Source organism: Beta vulgaris, chromosome 8 (genome assembly GCF_026745355.1).
Source record: "Beta vulgaris subsp. vulgaris cultivar EL10 chromosome 8, EL10.2, whole genome shotgun sequence".
Taxonomy (NCBI): domain Eukaryota; kingdom Viridiplantae; phylum Streptophyta; class Magnoliopsida; order Caryophyllales; family Amaranthaceae; genus Beta; species Beta vulgaris.
In genome coordinates this window covers 3,888,302-3,909,128 of record NC_079209.1, presented here as the reverse complement: position 1 = coordinate 3,909,128, position 20,827 = coordinate 3,888,302, and the positions used below count along the sequence as shown (strand labels likewise).

Below are 20,827 nucleotides of genomic sequence, written 5' to 3'. Positions count from 1 at the left end.
GTAGGGTTTTGGAAGAGGGTTTTTAATTGGGGATTTTTTTTGGTTTATGGTTATTGATGTGATAGAAGTTTGGGCTTCAAACTGTTGTGGAATTCTTGTGTGTGGTTTGAGAAATTGATTTGGCCATGGTAGGGACTTTCTATTTTACCCATCATAATTCATATACATAATCATTTGATAAAATTTTTTTGGGGGAGGTAATATTTTTTAAAAATTCTTTCATGTACTTAAAAATAAGTTATTTATGTGCAAGTATAAGATAGACAGAGGGAGTGAATGGGTTTTAAGTAAGTTAAATCGGCTAGTTAACTGGTTTAGGGCTTTTAAACACCAAAAGACAAAAGAGGATTGGATGGAAGGGAAAAAGTAACTTATAAGGTGCTTCTAGACAAATTTGGATATAAATAAAAAGTGCTAATATACAAAAAGTTGGTCTAATAAGGTGCATCCTAACAAAAGAAAATCTTACTTCTTGTAAGATCTAAGTTCACTTTTTTTTTAACCATATTATAAAATATTAATTAATTAAAGAATTTGAAATAGCGATTTATCATATCTTTAACAAAATTGTTATATTTCAACCCATTATATTTTGTTTATATTAGTTGTTCAACTTTTTTTATTAGGTCAAATAGTGAAAACTTTAACTACATATATATATCTTGCCTAATATGTACACATTTAGATTTGATAGAGACAAATATATTCTCTTTACCAAATATGTCACTTGTCCTTGGTCTAATATGAGATAAAGGAGTATTATAATCCAAAAAAATATTAACAGAAATGAGCATCTCCCCTTGCTTTATAAGTAAAGATGTTGTTATAATAGACTCTACCCTTTCCACAGAAATAAAAATTCAATAAACATCATTCCACAATCATATAATGTATGATATTAACAAAAACAAATATGACATAGACTAGAAAATGACAACAATTCCATCAATTTCATTGAATTCAACTTAAGATTAATTTAAAATATAATAGTACATAGAGTATGATCTAGTAGTATATGAGAAAGCGACGAGGTGAAACATCTCAATTTTCATATATTACCTACAAGTCGGTATAATTGAGGACCATAATTTGTCAATCTCTTTACATCACACATGTTTTTGCTAATAAACTATGGAATACAAGCTCGAATACCCAGAAAAAAAAACACTCTAAACTTTTCTGATCAAATTAGTGAGACTTGACACATATGCTCAATCTTTTTTTTTTAAAAAAAATTACTAAAATAAGTTATAATAATAACTTTACATAGGGAAAATAGACCACCCTCAATTTATTAGCTTGTACTCCCAAAGAAAAGAAAAAGACCTTTTTTCTACTTTTTCCAAGAAGAAAATATGTAGTATATATGTCTTATGCCCATTTTGCCATAAGGGACATGACACCCATGCCTAGGAAGGCAGCAAGATAGCAAACCAATTGTAGCTTGATATTTGCTTGAAGCTTAGGTCCCATAAAATCACATGCTAATAGATCAACCAAAGCCATGTAAATTAGTAAACCAGATGAAGTAGCATTGAGTACTCCCACCACAATTAGAGCAGATGGACTATTCTCATTATACACATTTAGCATAGCCAGCCCAAGTGCTATGCCAAATGGTGTTGTTGCTGAAAAGAAGGCTATCATTATTGATTTCATCTTCAACCCGTATTCGGCCTGAGTCATTAAATATAGATGTTTAGTTAATGGTACGATGCGGATTACTTACAAGCACAAATGAAGAGATCGATAACGCTCGTATAAGATTATGTAAAATGGACACACAATTATTTACGCTTTGATATTCACATGGGAGCAGGGTGATAAACTTTTAAGTATATCTCGAATGAGCTCAACATCTATTTTCGAGGGTTTTATCTAAATGTTCGCTGATAATTGGAGTCCTAAAAATAGATTTATACTCTATCAGTCTGGATAATAATTTTATTTCACTAAATTGTTTCAATTTTATCGATTAAAATCGGAATTTGTCGTAGATTTTTGAGTTAGGTTAAGCTCTATAAACCAAGTCAACTAGTTAAAAAAAAAAAGTTGATTTATTGAACCTTAACTTGTTATTGTGTGTAATAGCACAGTTGTTAATATAGGTACCTTTTTTACACTGCCGATTGTTAAGCACTTAAGTTAGTTTCATATATACATCCCCCCAAAAAAACTTATTTCATACATGATTTTCTTCTAAGATATTGTTGAATTAGGTGGAACATATATGTTGAGATCAATTATTAGTTCTGCAACTATACGCTAGCTTAGATTACTAGCTTAAATTTCAGATGACAATCTCACAATATATAGTTTTTTAAATAACAGATTAGTCTATTGCAAAGCTTTAAAAGCTCGCCAAAGATTCCTTTATATTGTCAACTCTATCTTAATATATTAACAGGATTTTACAAGTATGTTTTTGTAGACTAGTCATTTAAGCTACTATTGCTCTTAATTGTCCAAGATACGTGGAGAATATACTCGTTTTTTGGTAAGGAATATAAATCTTAAATTTAACAAGAGTTTGTCTGGTAAGAAACCGCGTACATTTAAATTAAAATCAGACAATGGTAAACTCAATATTAAAAAGAGAATTAGTCCAATAATGACTAGGTTAATTTCTCTAGGTGACTAATTTAATCCATTTAATGACTAGGTTTACTTTTATAATAAAATTAGACCCTCTCTTTTGATAATTTTTGATTTAGCAAATGGAAAATAATGAGTACCTGTAAGATGCAGCCACCAAGACCCATGCCCTCAAAAAGCTGATGGAAGCACATAGCAGCTATAAGTGGTCTTAGGGTGCATGGATTGTTTGAAACACCCATCGACAGTCCTATCACCACTGAGTGCACTACAATTCCCATCTCCAATACCTGCACAATTTTTACATCCATTTTTAGTATGTAATAAGTGATATTTGCTCCATTTTGTTAGCGGCCAGTTGTATCATGAGTAAGGTACATTCGATTTCTTTTTTGAAGATACGATGCTATATACGCTTATGAAATATGTCACAGAGGGTATAAGTATACAAAGGATACACTACCCTATTTTATTTTTCAAATACTTGTTTTTCTTGAGGGGGTATATTTAATTTCTTCTTAAGGCATGTAAATGATAGTGTTTTTTTCTTAGTATAAAAATGATTATAATTTAGCAAAACAAAGTGCGTGGGTTTCGTTGTAGAACATGAGTTAGTTCTAACATCCCTTTATAATTATGTACATACAATTTTCCTTTGATTTATAGTTTATTTTACTTCTTCTCTATATTAAATTTTCATTATTAGTACAATAAAAGCTTTTGCAAAGTCAAATAATAATCATACAATTTGAACTGTTTTTCATTCATGTATATTATTATACATGGTTAAAATTATTCATTGAAAATCATAAGAACACAAATGTTGCAATTGATAATAATTGAAGGACATATAAGTTTTTCAATTTAAATTGTGAGTATTGTTCAAGCTCGATCTTCAAAGTCATCATATCTTTCTTTGATTAACATATTAAATAACAAATGTCATATCAAAGAGGGAGATGTCGTGTCTTTTATCATACAAATAGAATTGAAATCTACGGAAACGAATTAAGCATATTGACAATAACAACCATATTATTCCAAATATTTTAAAGATAAGAAAACTAATGTATTATAAACTAATCATAATTCATGACCAAGCTAGTTAGACAACTAAAATAATAAGATGAGTTCGCTATCCTTTACCTAAAAAAAGGGTCTATGATATTTTTCAAATCTTAATATTTATTCGAGATATTCATTTTCAATAAAATATATGTATTAGAAAGGTTTGACACATTAATCATTGACTTTTGACTTATTTTTAACAAAATATTTGTGTCTTGTATTTGTAATGTTGGAAATGTCAACTAGCTTATTAGTTGGTTAAAGTTTTAAGAGGTGACGCTTAAGATTTAAAATCAAATTTTAAAATTTGATATTTTATGAAAAATTGATTAACTTCGCAAGTACTTCATATCATATATACGTCAATTAAACTCAAAGGTTGGACTTGAAGACAGTTAAAGTCCTAGATACTTTCGTCGACTACGCTCTCCACCAAAGAAACTCACTAACTTGTAGCTGGACTATGCTGTCTTTTTTCTTTTTTTACGCCCATGTTGGCGGATCTAAAATGTCTTCAGGGCATGCATGCATGTGCATATCCTGACATCCTTATAAGAAATTGTTGATCAAAATGACATGATAGCTTCAACGCTTTAATTAATTAACAACTAGTCGCATAAGCACGTAATGCGTGCGTCAACAATCTTATGTAGTAACCAAGGATGTCTTGGCCTAGTGGTTAAGATTGAGGTGCTGTGAGCGATAGGTCACAGGTTCGAATCCCCCCTCCCCTTCTTTGTACTTTGTACCGCCTTCGTGGCTCATATGGATCAAAAAAAAAAAAAAAACAATCTTATGTAGTTATATATTCGAATGATTATTTCTTTTATCTAAAATTATTTTGGTAGTGATATAAGTTATTGAGATTATTTTGTAGATATTATCTTTTTAAAATTGAAGGTGACCGATTTTTAACTGTTTACTACCATCACCGAAAAAGTCAACAATAAATTTGATTATTATCTTTAGTATAGTTCTTTAATGATTATAAATGTTAATAAACCATATTGTTTGAACTTTATAAATACGAATTATTATGGTGTCACGATATCATCTGTATATAACTTATTTAAATATTTATCGAGTGTTAATGCATTTTTAAATCATTATTTGTCCATCTTATGTGAGTAATATGTGCGGGGATTAGCTAATGGACAGTTTTGTAGCCATCTATACTTTTGGTCAAGTGTTTCATGAAGAAAATCACATTAATTATTGGTATTAATAAATTAAACTAGTGATTAACAGATGATAATAGAACTGCATTAAATTGACTTTCAACATACTAAGGCTATGTTTAGTTCACCTGAAATTTTCTGATCTGAACTTATCTGATCTGAACTTATTTTTTCTGATCTGATTTGATCTGATCTGAACTGATCTGATTACAAGATCTTATCTTTTAGATTTTTCTCAATATATAAGAAAAAATATAGTCATGTGGGGTCTTGTTTGATTCGTCTCAATGAGTACTATATTAATATTCAATTATTATATTTTTTACTAATATGTAATGAAAGATATAATGATTTTTAAATATAAGCATAATCTGAACTGATCTGATCTGATCTGATCTGATCTGATTAGATCTGAAATAAGCAAAAATAAGGTGAATTGAACATAGCCTAAATGGTAATTAATTCTACGAAATGACGTGTATAAAGTATAGACAATGAAGTTCATTTAGTATTAAACTAATGTATAGTATTAAAAAAGATGTTATGTTAGCTAACCATACAAGTTACACAAAAGAATAGTGAATAACATCATTATGAACTCATATAGTCATATTCCTCCCCTCTTATCTTCTTCAAATCTACACTGGTCACTATTAAGAGATATTTTCAAAAAGCGAGTGCTGATTTCTTATAGCATTACACAAACCTTAAAACTAAATGGAGTATTAGTACTTTTCTCGATGGAATTTTTCAATTTTAGTGGTTATAATTTTGAAAAATAATATTGACTTGTTCTATTCTATCATATTTATCTCGAAAATTATATCGAGGGCCTTTTGTACTTCTAAAATTAAAGATTGGAAGAATATTAAGTGATAATCTTATTATGACGTTTTAGAAATTCAAAAATTATCAAAAGAGACGATCTAATTTTAATATAAAAGTAGATCTAGTCACTAAATAGATTAAACTCGTGATCGAAAGAAATTAACCTAATCACTATTGGGCTAGTCTGTTTTAAATATTAAACTTACCATTGCCAAATTTTAATTTAAAAATAGATAGCCTCTTACAAAACAAACTCTTAGAAGTTTATGTGACATATAATGTTTTATCAGTAATTACGTTGATTGCCAAACTTAGACCGTAATAATCATTTTGAGTAGAAAAGACGTGTTAGATTACATAAAGATAATCGTAAATGTCATATTAGCAAGACAAGAATTAACAAAGATAGCGAAACAACGAATAGATAAACCTCTCTTGTCTCATTTTATCTTGACAAGTTTTGGCATGAAACTTTGATAAAAAAATTACTAAACGTAGAAAAAAAAAAGATTAGTGATTAAAACATGTAATGATCAAGGATGCATGTCTTGGCCTAGTGGTTAAGATTGAGGTGCTGTGAACGATAAGGTACATGTTCGAATCCCCTTCTTTGTATTGCATTCGTGGCTCATATGGATAAAAAAACATAAAAATAGTAATGATAAGAGCAAAGAATATTATAGCTTGGAAGTTAATGCATGGAAAGCTTGATTTAAGATGTCCAAATTAATATAACTCCAAATTAAATGGATATGGTTGGGATTAACTCTTTCTAATCTAGTCAAAACAGAACTATAAGAAAAATTCTTTATCAAACAATTATAAACAAATCAATTCTTAATAACTTATTCATACCTGAGCCACAATACGATACCTCAAGAGTTGAGACTCCTTTTGTTGTGAAACTACTACACCTTGTTCTTTATCACTTTTATGATGACTTTGGTCTACCATTTCCATGTCACCTTCTCTAGGACTCTCTAAATGATGTATTGCTCCAACACCACCGTCGCCGCCGCCGCCGCCAAGACCACCATGACCACCACCGCAATGGTTGTGCATTCTCTTCAACCCTTTCTGTTTATAGTAAGCGGTGGCAATGGTGTCCATCATCATGGTCAAGACACATGTAACCATAGCTATAAAAGTAGACCAAGGAAAAATTCTCCAAGGGTTTTCAGGTAAACATGGAGATGTTAACATATCCCATGAATCAGGGAGTACGTGCATGAAACCAGTTGACAAAATTACCCCTGCAGCTAAAATTTTTACTATAACTGCTGCGTTTCTATCAGGGTGTAGGGCAGGAAAAGCAGTTGAAAATAAGGGTAAACCTATTCCTATCATGCTAGCAACTAGTATGGTAAATATACCTATGATTTTGAGTTTTAAGGATTTTTCCTTGTCATAACATCCTCCGGTGGCGGCCGCCTCGCATCCCGAGGTATCTTGCCCTCGAACCGACGGCGAAAGGAGAAGGATTATCAGAAGAAGGATTGCCATTGAGAGTTTTTGGAGTACCCTCATTCTCTTGTTAGCCATTGCCCTAGCTAGCTAGCCTCTTTCTTTTGTGTGTGTATGTATGTTGGGAGCTTTTGTGTACTTGTTTTAGTTATAACTACAAGTGTGTTTAATGAGTGATGGTTGTTTCCTATTTATAATAAAACTGAGATTTATGTAAATGGTGTTGAATGCTTCTACTAGCAAGTTAGTTTCAATAATTGTTTGTTCTAAGACACCATTTACAAATGATTTAATTAATTCTCTATTACTTTAATCTCAACATCAGAATAATCAAGATTTATAAAAATTTATTTGGATATTTAATGAGCTTGTGCTGGACATGTGTGAATGTGGGCCAATCAGAATTTATTGCCTGATGAGTACACAAAAGCATACATAGAACATACTTCAACATATAGAAGTATGTAGTTTATTGGGTGACATGGACTTTTTTTTTTTTGACAAAGGCTGACATGGACTACTTACCTACAGTTATTAATTACTTATCATTTGAAAATTTATCAACCATGATGGTTAGGAATATACTAATTGAGCTTAGCTTATAATATAACCTTTCAACAGGATTCAATCTTAGGTAAGGCATTTGTAACTATTGGGAGAGTTGGAAGATGTTTGGGTTAGTTTTGAGTTTTGCCTTGGGTTTGAAATTTGGGATAAACCTATTATAGGTGTAGTAAGGGTTGGAATGTGTTTGGCTAAGTAGGATGAAACCAATGTATAATACGAAATTGATACTTCATCTGTTTCTTAATAGATGCATCATATTGAATAGACAAACTTGTCGATGTACATATTTAATCATAAATATTTTCAATTATATTTTATTATTAATTATAAAAATAAACTTTTGAAAATATACATTGAGATTAAGCCATCAACAATAATCTAATTTATGTCATTTATCTTTATAAATTAGTAATTAAAGATGGTCAAATTTGATATTCGAATAGTGTCAAAAGTCAACATGATACATCAATTAAAGGAGGAAATATTAAATAATTACCCCATAATTCTATAAAGCTGTAATTAACGAATATATTACGATGATATATAATATTGCATTATATTGTGACACCATTTTTTTCTAGATCAAAATTATTGACTTAGCTCACAAATTTATTGGATAAGGTAGAGAAATTAAAAAATACACTTTATTTGACCAATAATTAAACCTAATAACAGTTACATGAATATATGAAGAGTAAGTCATAAAGTCAATCATGTTTATATTATTAAAAAACAATAAGATAGATTATTAGTGTCATAACTATAATCATAAGTTCCCTTGAGCTTCAATTAACTAAACACTAGCTATTAGGCCCGGGCTATGCTCCGAGTAAAAATATTTTCATTTATTGATATTATACTTTGATATAATAGCATTAAATACTACTTGGTCTAGTGGTTAAAACTTCAGTACATGAACTTGAGGTCACATAATCAAAACCTATACTATGCAATTTCTAATTTTTTTTATTGTACATGGATTACATGATCTAAAACTCTTTAAGGAGAACGCCACGTGATACCGTTCCTGGTTTATGCACGCCTTTTAATATATTAGTATAGATATAAAATTGAGTTTACAAAAGTTTATCAGGAGACCGTACATGGTAGTTGGTACGGGTTAAAATGACTAGTTAAAACAACTAGTTAGATTTTAACTAGTATTCTAGATTTCATGACCCCCCTAGTTCTTATCATAGTTGTTAGGACATACATCAATTTTGCATATCTATTTTTTTAACCTATACGGCTTTGGTAGGAGGTTTGCATCATAATCTTAGATAATCAGTATACACTTTTTATAGGGGGGTAGATTATCACTATTTAGTTAATCAATTTGCAAGCTATTTTATGATTGAGTGTTTCATCATCAAGATAAAAGAATATATATGTTGGCAAGTATCGTGCCTTTTATTATTGGATGTTCTCATATTATGCTTCGACAACTGTTCCGGCTTGAATAGATAATGAAAATTAACGGTGGTAATGGAGAAGATTAGTGAAAGTCAATGAGTTGCTAAGTCAGATGTATTGCATCATATGTTTTGTATAAATAATTAGTATAATTAATTTGACCAGCAGCCCTTGATTCTGTTTTCGATTAGAGTTTATCTTCTTGTATACCAGTGCTTTTAGGTAATTTCTTTTTGCGAAAATTAGTTGTATTGTCAACATTGAGTTATTCATATGAAATCAATTAGGTTAGACTCAGTTCTTGACATAATAGGCTGATTAAAGATATCAACTATATATGAATTGAGAAAGGTGTTTGGAATAATATGTATGGTGGGCAAGCAATCGAAATTTAATATACGGAGAAATAATAAATCAAAACAAGTAAGGACGCACAAGATTTAACGTGCAAACTATTGAATAAAGAGAAAACCACGAACAGTGCAGTATGACTTTTGAGTATGAGATGATGATACAAGGAGAATTCTTAATCTCTCTAGACTCCCTAACCTTTTTCTAGAATTCTCTAGTCTCTCTAAATTAATTAATATCTCTATTATGACATATACTAAAATAACAATTGGCTTGCCTGTTTATACTAATTGAGCAATAATAAACCTATTCCAAGTAGTTACAACCGATGATTGGGCTGAACACGACAAAACCTACTTAACAGCATGTTAGGCGCTAAACCCCACGACCCGCATGGCCTATGGGCTAGCACAACATTGCTATCCTATGTTAATTTTTCAGATTATATGAAAATGGGCCTAGGTGACCCGAACAATGAGCAAGGAGGAGGTGAAATTTGGTCCACATTATAAGCACAAAGGAGGTTCCATACTAAAACCATTTGGTGATAGTAGGAGTAACACCTCTACCTTATAAAGTGTAATAATTTCTCCTCTTTCTCCAATGTGGGACACTCACAAGTGGATTTTCAATGGGTCTCAACATCCTATATTCATTATACGCAGCGGGGGCGGGCTTGAGCGCTTGGGGATGCAGGCTTGCTCACCATCTCATGCGGGTGTATCCCCATGCCTGCAGGCTCCTGAAGTTATGCTTCCTTGTTGCAGTCGTGGTTTGGTGTGAGCTACTCCACATCGTCGCATCACTCTACCATCTCCACACATGCTTAATTATTGTCAACTTTACTTAATTCGTCTAATCGCTTCATGATATACGTTTTCAACGCATACCTAACAATCTCCTACCTTGCAGATTTTTATGAATGAAGAACACACTCCTAATAAATATGTAATCTTAACTTGTCAGTTTCACTCTCCATACATCACCTAATGCAGAGTCATTCCGTACTCACATTAGAAACAACACTGAGGTCTCACTCGACCCCGTATCTCCATTATAATACGAGCCATAGGGACTCTGATCTTCATAATTCTCCGAGCATGCATTCTGACTATGCTCCCACCTGAAGAAAACATCCTTCTCTAGCTTATGTTTCTCACGCACCACATTCATGTGTGCCTTCTCCAGTCTCCACCTTTTTCATTCTACAATTCACTCTAGCCAAAAAGGCAGTGACTCTACCACAACAGTTCTTATTCACAAGTTTATTGTATACAAACTTTTAACCGAAGACACTCTTTGTGAAGTTTTCGTGACCCCTGCTTTTGCTACCTTTGTCATGTTCCCTAAGGGGGGAGGGGGGTCATTTCGGATAATCTGATCCGAAATTTCGGATAGAGAAAAATGCGATTCAAATCCGATCCGAAAAAACCGAATATCCGAAAACTAAAAAAAATATGTTTTTGAAAGGATAAGTTCATAAAATAAGTTTCAGATTGGATCAGATCATGGATATTTCATATCAGATATCTGAAAAAATTCTAATGTTTCAGATATTTTTCAGATTTCCGAAAATGAAATTTTTTGTCTTATCGAATTCGAAAATTTTCGGATATCCATTCCAAAATATCCGGAAACTAAATAATCGAATCGAATACCTGAAGATCGCTTCACAAATATTTATAAACACTCCTAGTGTTCCCCATGGGCCATGGTGTACAACTGTACTTATCCAACTATTACCATAGCATATCACTCTTTACAACTTTTCAAGAGCCACCCTCGAACAAACTACCTTATAGTTGTACTTGTCAGGTTGACTAATTGATATCAAATTTTTCTTCAAACACCCTTCAACTCAAACATGTCCCTACTTGTAAGCTTCACGCTCACATAATGGTCTATCATCTGCAAGATACATCTTTTTGAGTTTCTAATTCAAATTGTGAAATAACTTCTTGTAGGGGCGAAGAATGAAACGAGGAACTCGAATCCAAGATCCGTGAACCAGTTGAACTCTCTGCACGATCTACCACCAAAGCATCAGAAACATACTCTGTTATAGATTTCGTCGAAACATCACTCTCGTCATCACTATCTTGATCCTCTTCTTTCTTTTTCCTTCAACGTCTTTGGAATTTTGGCATTATTCTCTCCTATAGTGGCCTTTCTCGCTGCATTCATAACACTCTGCTTGGGACTTACCGACTCTTAATTCGGTCGCTCTTGGCCCGTGACTTTTCCCGCTTAGATCTCCCATGTTGTCTCCTCCCTCTACCCTCATTGTGTGCTCCACCTAGCACGCACTAGTGGAAAAAGCACATCTAATCCGGTGAAAACTAAGCTTACATATAATATTTAAAATAATTTTATATAAATAGATAATAAAACCAAAAAATATTATATATAAAATTTAAAAATTGAAACTTTGTACAGAAAATAAAAAAAATCTGACAAACTTTGTACTCAAATTTAAAACTTACAAAATGAAACTTATACAGAAAATTACAAACTTACAAACTGAAACGAAAAAAACGAAAAAAAACAAAAATGGAAACTACAATATGAAACTAAAAACCTAGATATTAAAAAACTCCAAAATTACAATCTAGCTCAAAAAACTCAAAAACTCAAAAACTCAAACCCTAGATGGTGGTTGGTATTAGTTGATGGCAAGGTTGACAAGTGAGAAGATGTCGAGTGCGAGGCGAGGAAAGCCGAGTAAGACGCCAACAAGAACGAGTGAGATGCGAGTGATAAAACCCAGCAATAATGACGAGTGAGAGCTGAGAGAAACCCATAACTTCATTCTCCCTATCTCGTTCTACAATTTTATTGAGCTTTTGCAACTCCAACGCCTCATTCCTATTCCTATTCCTATTCCTCAAACGAGCATTCCGCCGCACACGGCAAGCAGACAACTGTGGCATCATAAAACCTCATACCAAAACAAAGTGACCAACAATACAAACACACAAGCCAACTCGGCCATGTAATCTTGAACCTTAAAGTGGGCGGTAAGAGCTAAGATAAAGCCCATAGCCCTAGGAGAGAGAGAGAAAGGGAAGAGAGAGGGAGGAGAGAGGAGCAGAGGAAAAAAAGAGGATGAGGAGGTTGGTGGCGTCAGTGACGTTGATGAGGTCTGGAGGTAGGACAGAGGGTGAGAGAGAAGGACAGAGGGTTGAGAAGGGGGCTAGGGTTGATAGAAAGAGAGGTGCGTCAAATATAAGGCGATGAGAAATTTTAGGCCTAATTAACCGTTGCGGTTATGGGAACGAGAGCAGTTAACAGTTAACATAAAAATGGATCAGTTTTCTGTTAACAAATTCGGCTTCCTTAAGGACTGGAGCAGATATTGTGGCCAGTTTCCCTGCCAAGTTTTCGAGGATTTACGAATTCTGTTTGTTAAAACCAGATCTGTTGTGTTGTGACATATAACATTTTTCACACTAGTGTAAGGGTGCTAATCGAGTTGATCATCTCAAACCCGACTAAGTCAAAGCTCGACTCAAGTTAGCTCGAGTTCACTCGAAACTTGACAACCTTGCACGCAACTCAATTGTTTTCCATTAATTTCTCTTTGAAATAAAGAAATACATTAACACTCATTAAAAATAAATGGATCTAATATAAAAGGAAAAACATTATAAAGAAAAGAAGATATAACAATGAAATGCCTAGAATTCAAGGTGAACCGAAATTTAGTGAGTACGAGTCGAGCAACCCTCTATGCTCGTGATTGTGGCTTGTTCGATTAGCACTCCCTAGCTCTACCTGATGACTCCCCGAAATCTTTATGTCGAATACTCTCACTCAACACCAAATCCTTAATACATCATCTGATTTTAGTGCTTTTTCATGCGGAATTAATAATACCAACAACAACGATCCCACAGATCTTTTCGTAAAGAAGACAGCAAAAACAAAGCTTTACCTCATCATCAAAGGTTATTAATAAATTCATGCCCTGATATACCTTGACCTAATAAATAAAGATCCTTTAAAGGATAGAGGGTAAGAGTACTAAAAACCCTCTTTCCTATTTTATAAACAAAAGAATCTATTTCATTTTCATTCTTTTATTTCCTAATCTAATCTATTTTTGTTTAGTTAAAACTTTTTATGATGTAAAATTCAGTTAGTAAAAATGAGTTATAATCAATAAAAAATCATATTAATCAATATTATTAATTGAAATTCATGATAAAAGAAATAAAAAATCGGGCCGAAGATTAATTTATGATTTTTTTAATGATAATGAAGCCTAATATTGAATTGAGAACACGCGTCTGTTTCTCATTGATAGAGAATATCTTTTATATTATAGTTGGGTGCTAATTTGTGATGAGTAGTGCAACATATTGCATTATCATCAACGATGTCATTTGTGCTTGTCAATATCCTCATATATGCATTAACAATAATTTCATTGTAGCATTAGTCTTACTTTTTAGTAATCCTATATATGCATTTTTCGTTATTTCATTTATGTTAATTAGTAACTTACGCTGCACCATTAACTGATAGTGTGATACAAATTTATACTTTATGGTACGAGAAATTAGCAAAATCGATTTTGACTTGAACTAGAAAATGACAACTTCAATTCATTAATCAACATAAGACTCAAAATAAGAACATCACCTCATATGTTCTCAAGAATACAAAATTTATTTTCCTTGCACTATAAATAAATAAAAAAAACCTCGTTCCTCACTCTTTCCAAATAATTTTTTTTTTTGCATTTCATAGCTTATGCCCATTTAGCCATGAGGGACATGATTCCCATGCCTGAGAAGGCAGCAAAATAGCAAACCAATTGAAGCTTGATATTTCCTTGAAGCTTAGGTCCCATAAAATCACATGCTAGTAGATCCACCAAAGCCATGTAAATAAGTAACCCAGATGAAGTAGCATTTAGCACTCCTACCACAATTAGGGCAGCTGGGCTAGTCTCATCATACACATTTGTTAACCCAATTCCAAGAGCTATCCCAAATGGTGTAGTTGTTGAAAAGAAGGCTACCATTATTGCTTTAATCTTCCATCCATATTCTGCCTAAATCATTCAATAGATATACTTATATGGATTAATTATCACATAATCAAAGTTAATTGAGACACTTAATCTCTTAATAATCCAAGTTGTTTTTTGCAATTCGGAAGAAATATAAGGAAGGAACAATAATTAGAAGTACCTGTAAGATGCAACCACCAAGACCCATGCCCTCAAAGAGCTGATGAAAGCACATAGCAGCTACAAGTGGTCTTATAGTGCATGGATTGTTTGATACACCCATTGACAATCCTATCACTACTGAGTGCACAACTATTCCCAGCTCTAATACCTGCACAATACTTACTATTTAGTACCCGATTCATGCCATTGTAACTTTACTGTTACTTCGCGTCATATGTATAATCTTTTGTTGTACTTTACCTTTTTACCGTAAATTAATCTAGCACTAACAGAATTATACGTAATGGGCCTCTGGATGGAGCCCTGTATTAGGACAGTCAAGAGGATTTCTTTTTAATGAGGGTATTTTTCAATGTTTGATCTCACTAGCGATTTCAGTTTTGTTGAATTAAAATTAGTTTTTGGTTCAATTTTAATTGTACTTGTTGTTCCTATCTTCTTTTATAGATGTCGTATGCATGGCTGATCATTAATGTATACTTTCTTTCCTCCTCAAAAAGAGGATTTCTTCTTACTTCTAAAAAAAAATCAGAATATTCACGATCATTAATACACTATTATGACTAGTAATTTATTTAATTATCACGTATTAGTACATTATAAAAACTATAAATAGCTAATGTTACGATAAATATAAATTTAAAACAAACTAATCTAGCATGATAACAATGTTTTTTTTTTTACTAGATACTTATAGAATTGGTAAAAACTCACCAAATGGGTCCAAACTCAAAACCTTTTTAAACTTATAGAATTGAAAATGATAAGATAATAATTAGACAAATGGAGTAATTCATACCTGAGCCACAATACGATACCTCAAGAGTTGAGACTGCTTCTCCTCAGATTCCACATCTAGCTCCTTATTACTATTATAGTTTTGCTCTACAATTTCCATCTCACTTTCTCTAGGACTTTGCATATGATCACGTATAGCACCACCACCAACACTACCACCGGTGTCGTGACCACCACCGGAATGGTGGTGCATTCTCTTTAGTCCTCTTTTCCTAAAGTACGCGGTGGCGATAGTGTCCATCATCATCGTTAATACCGTGGTAACCATAGCTATAAATGTGGAAAAAGGAAAAACCCTCCAAGGGTTTTCAGGCAAACATTCAGAGGTTAAATCATTCCAAGAATCAGGGAGTACGTGCATGAATCCTGTGGACAAAATTACCCCTGCAGCTAAGATTTTTACTACAACGGCTGCGTTACGGTCTGGGTGTAGGGCAGGAAAAGCGGTTGAAAATAAGGGTAACCCTATTCCTATCACACTAGCTACTAGTATGGTAAATATGGCTATAATTTTCAGCTTCATGGATTTTTCCTTATCATAACATCCTCCGGCAGCCGCCGCCACGCATCCTGAGTCCTCTTGCCCTCGGACCGAGGGCGAGAGGAGGAGGATCATGAGGAGAGAGATTGAAATGGTGAGTGTTTGGAGCACCCTCATTCTCTTGTTGTTCATTATAGTAATCATATTTTGGTGTTACGTATGTACGTACTTAAGTAACTTTACGTACTTAAGTAACTTTTTATGTGTTAGATTTAAAAGTGTTTGATCGGTGATTTTTGTTTTTATGTTGGATGCTTTAGAATTTATAATGTAGTTACATTCATGTAAAGTACTACTATATGCTAGTTATTTAATATTTAATATGAGCTTGTGCTTGGTATGTGGAGGGAGTGGTACAAAGTGCATTATCCGTGCACGGTGCACCGACGCCACCAAGTACACGCCCGTACTGACGGCCTGTATGTTAGCAAGCACCATGCCTTTTATAGAATGTTCTCATCTTATGTTTTGTCAACAGTTCTGACTTTTGGATAAACAATGGAAAAAAAGTAATTAGGTTTGAAGGAGAGAAGAGAAATGATATATGGTCAACGAATTGCAAAGTCAGAACTCAGAATCTCAGTTGTATTACAATTTTTACATCATGACATGAGTAAATTTACATGTAAAATAAGTCTAACAAATTTATACAATATGCATGCCTAAATGTGATATTATTGGTTAACTAATTTGGAATACGTGTGGTAGTTAAAATTTGGAATTATGTGGATTCTGATTAAAGTTGGAGTTTAGAAATATTTCCGTTGTTTTAAAATAGTTGCACCTTTTGCTTTTTTACGTTTGTCAAGACGTTTTTTTGAACTTTCATATTTCTAATTGCGTATAAGTAAAAATTATAAAAAGTTGATATTTGAAGTCCTCGTATATATTGAGACGAACTTAACAAGCAAGATCCCACTTGACTATGTTTTTTGATATATAATGGTGAGAAAAAAGCTTATCAAAGTTGGTTGACGAAAAGTAGTCAAATGCTAAATGATGTAACTATGTTGAAACAGAGGAAGTAAGTTACTATAAAAGTTATACTGGAATTTCGAGGTCTAGGTATGTAATTTTCTAAATAATCAATACTTATACTTATAATTATGCATAATCATTTATTTTGAGTGACTAATGCCAATTATTAGCACAACGTCTCCAACCTTTGTAAAACGACCCTAGTCTCTTGTTAATCTAGTTTAATTTCAAGGATTAATAAATATAATTGAAGTACATACATACCTTATCTAAATCTTCGGATAGAGATTGTTCATGCATCTAACTAGCAGATTATTAAGAAGCATATGTTTACATTATACGTAAAAGTCATAAATCTTAAAAGTATGCTAATCTGGTTCCCAAGAAAAAAAAAAAAAAAAAAGTGACTGTTACCTAAGAGATACAAACTTTTTCTTTGGAAGAGTAGAGTAAGCTAAGGTTACGCTACGTCGAAAAGCAGACTCACTATTGCATGAAGGTTACAGATTATAGATTTCAATGCGAGATTAAATTGGGAATATTATTCACCAAGAAAACAATTATCCAAGACCCTTCTAAATTAATCAAAAGTTAATGCTCAAAATCTAACAATATGAATATCTTAACTTCTTCGTCATAAAAATTTTCTTAAACCACTACAAATAATCATATGTGTCTATGTGACACATGTGGTGATACTTCCCCTCATATTTTTCAAAGATTATTCAGAACTTTGATCATATCTTATAGAGTATAAGCGTATATAAGACTAAGCATAGAGTAATATAAGATCATTCGTATCAAAATTTATGTCCTGAAATAATTATCAAACATCATATGTATACATAGGATATTAGAACTACATAATGACAATTAATCAAGAAACAACTATTGTATATCTTCAATCTAACAAGAAAACTTATCAGAACACTAAAGAGTAAAGACTCCAAGCTACTCATATCTTATTAGATGATGAGCGTTGCAGTACTGCCGGTTGTATCCGCGGCCTTATTAACCATGAAGACGGCGACGGCGACGGCAGCTGCGGCGGTGGTGAACTCTTTGGTGCACCAGAAACAGTTGTTTTAGTTTCTTCAATTTGTTTAGTGTTGGAGTTAAGGCTTGGAAAAGCCTTGGCTCATTTTCTTGTTTGTCCCACATTGCTTGTGGGAGGGAATTTCTTCATGTTTATATATTTCCTCCCTCCTTCCATCTATTGAGTTGTGACTAGAGATGCTTTTGTGGTTGGATGATATGTTTGGTTTGGGCTTGCTATCACACGCGCGCCGCTCGGACCGGGCCAGGGCCTTGGGCCATGGGCCTTGGTCCTTGGGCCATGGGCCTTGGACCCGGGAGCTACGCGTGTGTGGCTGTTGGAATTCTTAAAATCAGTGCCATTCTGTTCAGTCAGATACACAAAAAATCAAACACTCTTCTCCCTTCTCTTCTCTCTTCCTGGGTATTCGTGCTATTCTCTAAAGCTCAGTTTGCTAGTGGTGGCATTCTTAGCTGCTGTGTAAACCTTGGGGAGCATTCCGGCCAAGATCGATAACCACCAGTGTCGGGCCGTAATTGCTTTCAAGTCAGTGATCTCCTATCACGGCACAGTTTCTTGAAAGCTTTATTTTCTGCCTTTGCGAACCGTTTATTCCAACATTTTGAAAGCAATTACTATTATTTGCAATGGCAGAAAGTTCAACCAAATCAATGGCTCATCTGTCCAAACTTCTTATGTTTTTCGAGCAAATGGATATAGATTACGTCCTGTTCAACAATTGCCCTACTGCCATTACGGCTTCTGCTGATTCATTCTCCTTCTGCTCTGTATTAAGCAGAATGAGGATAATTACAAATATGAAAAAGATAATAAAACAGTTCGTTTCCATCTCCTTAATCTGATGACTAATAATTTGTTTGATTTGTTTATGGTTCATAAGTCATCTAAACTGATTTGGGAGGCCCTTGAGAAAAAATATGGGGCTGATGATGCTGGGAAACAGAAATAGTTGTAGGAAAGTGGCTGCTTTCCAAATGGTTGATGACAAACCTGTCATGGACCAAGTTCATGTCTAGAGAATCTGTGCTGATGTTTAAATGAGGACATGAAAATTTGTGAGGTTTTCCAGGCAATGTTCTGCTGGAAAAGTTTCCTCCTTCCTGGAGGGAGTTCCGTAACAATCTGAAACATAGGAAAGAGTTCCTGTCTCTTCAGGATTAATCAGTCATATGAGGATGAAGAGGCCAACCGAATCAAGATAATCAGGACTCGGTTCTTGTCAATGTTTCCAAAGCAATCTGGTGGAATCTGCTGCTGCGCCAGTTCTGAAAGTTCAAGGGTAAGGGTAAGAAGGTTTCAACAAGGGTAAGAAGCAAGGAAAAGTGAACAAACCAAGTGGTAAGATTCAAAAGAGGACTTTTGTATGCTATGTGTGTGGAAAGCCTGATCATAAGGCTTACCAATGTCCTCAACGCCAAGGTTCTGTCCAAAAAGAAACTCCTCAAGCTAACCTTGCTGTTTCGGATGAGTTATTGCTGCTGTGGTTGTTGAAGCAAATCTGGTCGAAAATCGTTCTGACTGGATTCTGGACACCGGGGCTTCAAGGCATTTCTGTTCGAACAAGGAGCTGCTCCATGACTTCCAGGATGCAACAGAAGGTGAGTGCGTCTACATGGGGAAGCAGCAACTGCTGGAGTGCTTGGACATGGAAAGGTCACTCTAAAACTTACCTCTGGAAAAACCCTCTCCCTTTCAAATGTCTTGTATGTTCCTACTATGCGTCGTAACCTAGTGTCTGGTGCCTTGTTAAACAAAGCTGGTTTGAAAATTGTTTTTGAGGCTGACAAGGTTGTAATGACTCGTGGTGGGGAATTTGTGGGGAAAGGGTATCTGAGTGGGGGTTTGTTTATTTTAAATGTTGCTTCTTCTGTATCTGCTATTAATAAAACTGTTTGTGGTTCTGCTTATATTGCTGAGTCTTTAAATTTATGGCACGGTAGATTAGGACATGTGAATGTTGCTTCTATTAAGAGACTAAGGACCTTAGAATTGATTCCTAATCTGTCCTCAACCGAGTTTTCTAAGTGTCCTATTTGTGTTGAAGCAAAATTTACCAAGAAACCTTGCAAAACGTGACTCAAAGGACCACCCAACTTCTAGAATTGGTTCATACAGACTTAGCTGACTTTCAGAACACTAGAAGTAGAGGAGGAAAATTCTGGTATATTTCCTTTGTTGATGATTACTCGAGGTTCACTAAGTTATACCTTCTTAAGACCAAAAGTGAGGCAGGGGAAGCTTTTTTGAAGTATAAGGCCGAGGTAGAAAACCAACTTGATAGGAAAATCAAGAGGGTTAGGTCTGATAGGGGTAGAGAATATGAGAACTTCTCTTGGAATGACCATTGTGAGAAATTGGGAATCATTCATGAACTTAGTGCTCCTTATGTACCCCAACAAAATGGTATAGCTGAAAGGAAAAATAGGTCCTTGAAAAATATGATGAATGCTATGCTTGTAAGTTCTGGGTTGCCTGATGAAATGTGGGGGGAAGCTGTTCTTTCAGCTTGTCATGTTCTTAACCGAGTTCCTCACAAAAGTTAGATAAGACCCCTTATGAGCTATGGAAGGGTTATCCTCCAAACTTGAGTTTTCTGAGGTGTGGGGGTGTCTAGCCAAAGTTGGGCTTCCTGACTATAAAAAGTAAACAATGGACCTAAGACTTTTGATGCTGTATTCATTGGTTATGCTCATGCTGCATATAGATTCATGTCTTTGAGTGATAGGTCTATCTGTGAGTACAGAGATGCTGAGTTTTTTGAACATGTTTTTCCTTTGAAAAAAGGTGAT

At 33.8% G+C, this 20,827-nt stretch overlaps 2 protein-coding genes across 2 annotated transcripts; both read right to left on the bottom strand.

Moving 5' to 3' along the window:
- Positions 1–940: 940 nt before the first annotated feature.
- On the bottom strand, positions 941–7,275 carry LOC104900709 (fe(2+) transport protein 1). Its single transcript, XM_010688202.3, has 3 exons — positions 6,525–7,275; positions 2,736–2,885; positions 941–1,677 (listed from the first exon to the last, which is right to left on the bottom strand). The coding sequence occupies exons 1-3, from the start codon at positions 7,209–7,211 to the stop codon at positions 1,372–1,374; spliced, it is 1,143 nt and encodes a 380-aa protein (XP_010686504.1). The 5' UTR covers positions 7,212–7,275; the 3' UTR covers positions 941–1,371.
- Positions 7,276–14,036: 6,761 nt separating this feature from the next.
- On the bottom strand, positions 14,037–16,214 carry LOC104900837 (zinc transporter 7-like). The gene is made up of 3 exons (XM_010688367.3): positions 15,464–16,214; positions 14,663–14,812; positions 14,037–14,523 (listed from the first exon to the last, which is right to left on the bottom strand). Exons 1-3 carry the CDS (start codon positions 16,145–16,147, stop codon positions 14,218–14,220), a joined length of 1,140 nt encoding a protein of 379 aa, XP_010686669.2. The 5' UTR covers positions 16,148–16,214; the 3' UTR covers positions 14,037–14,217.
- Positions 16,215–20,827: the final 4,613 nt, after the last annotated feature.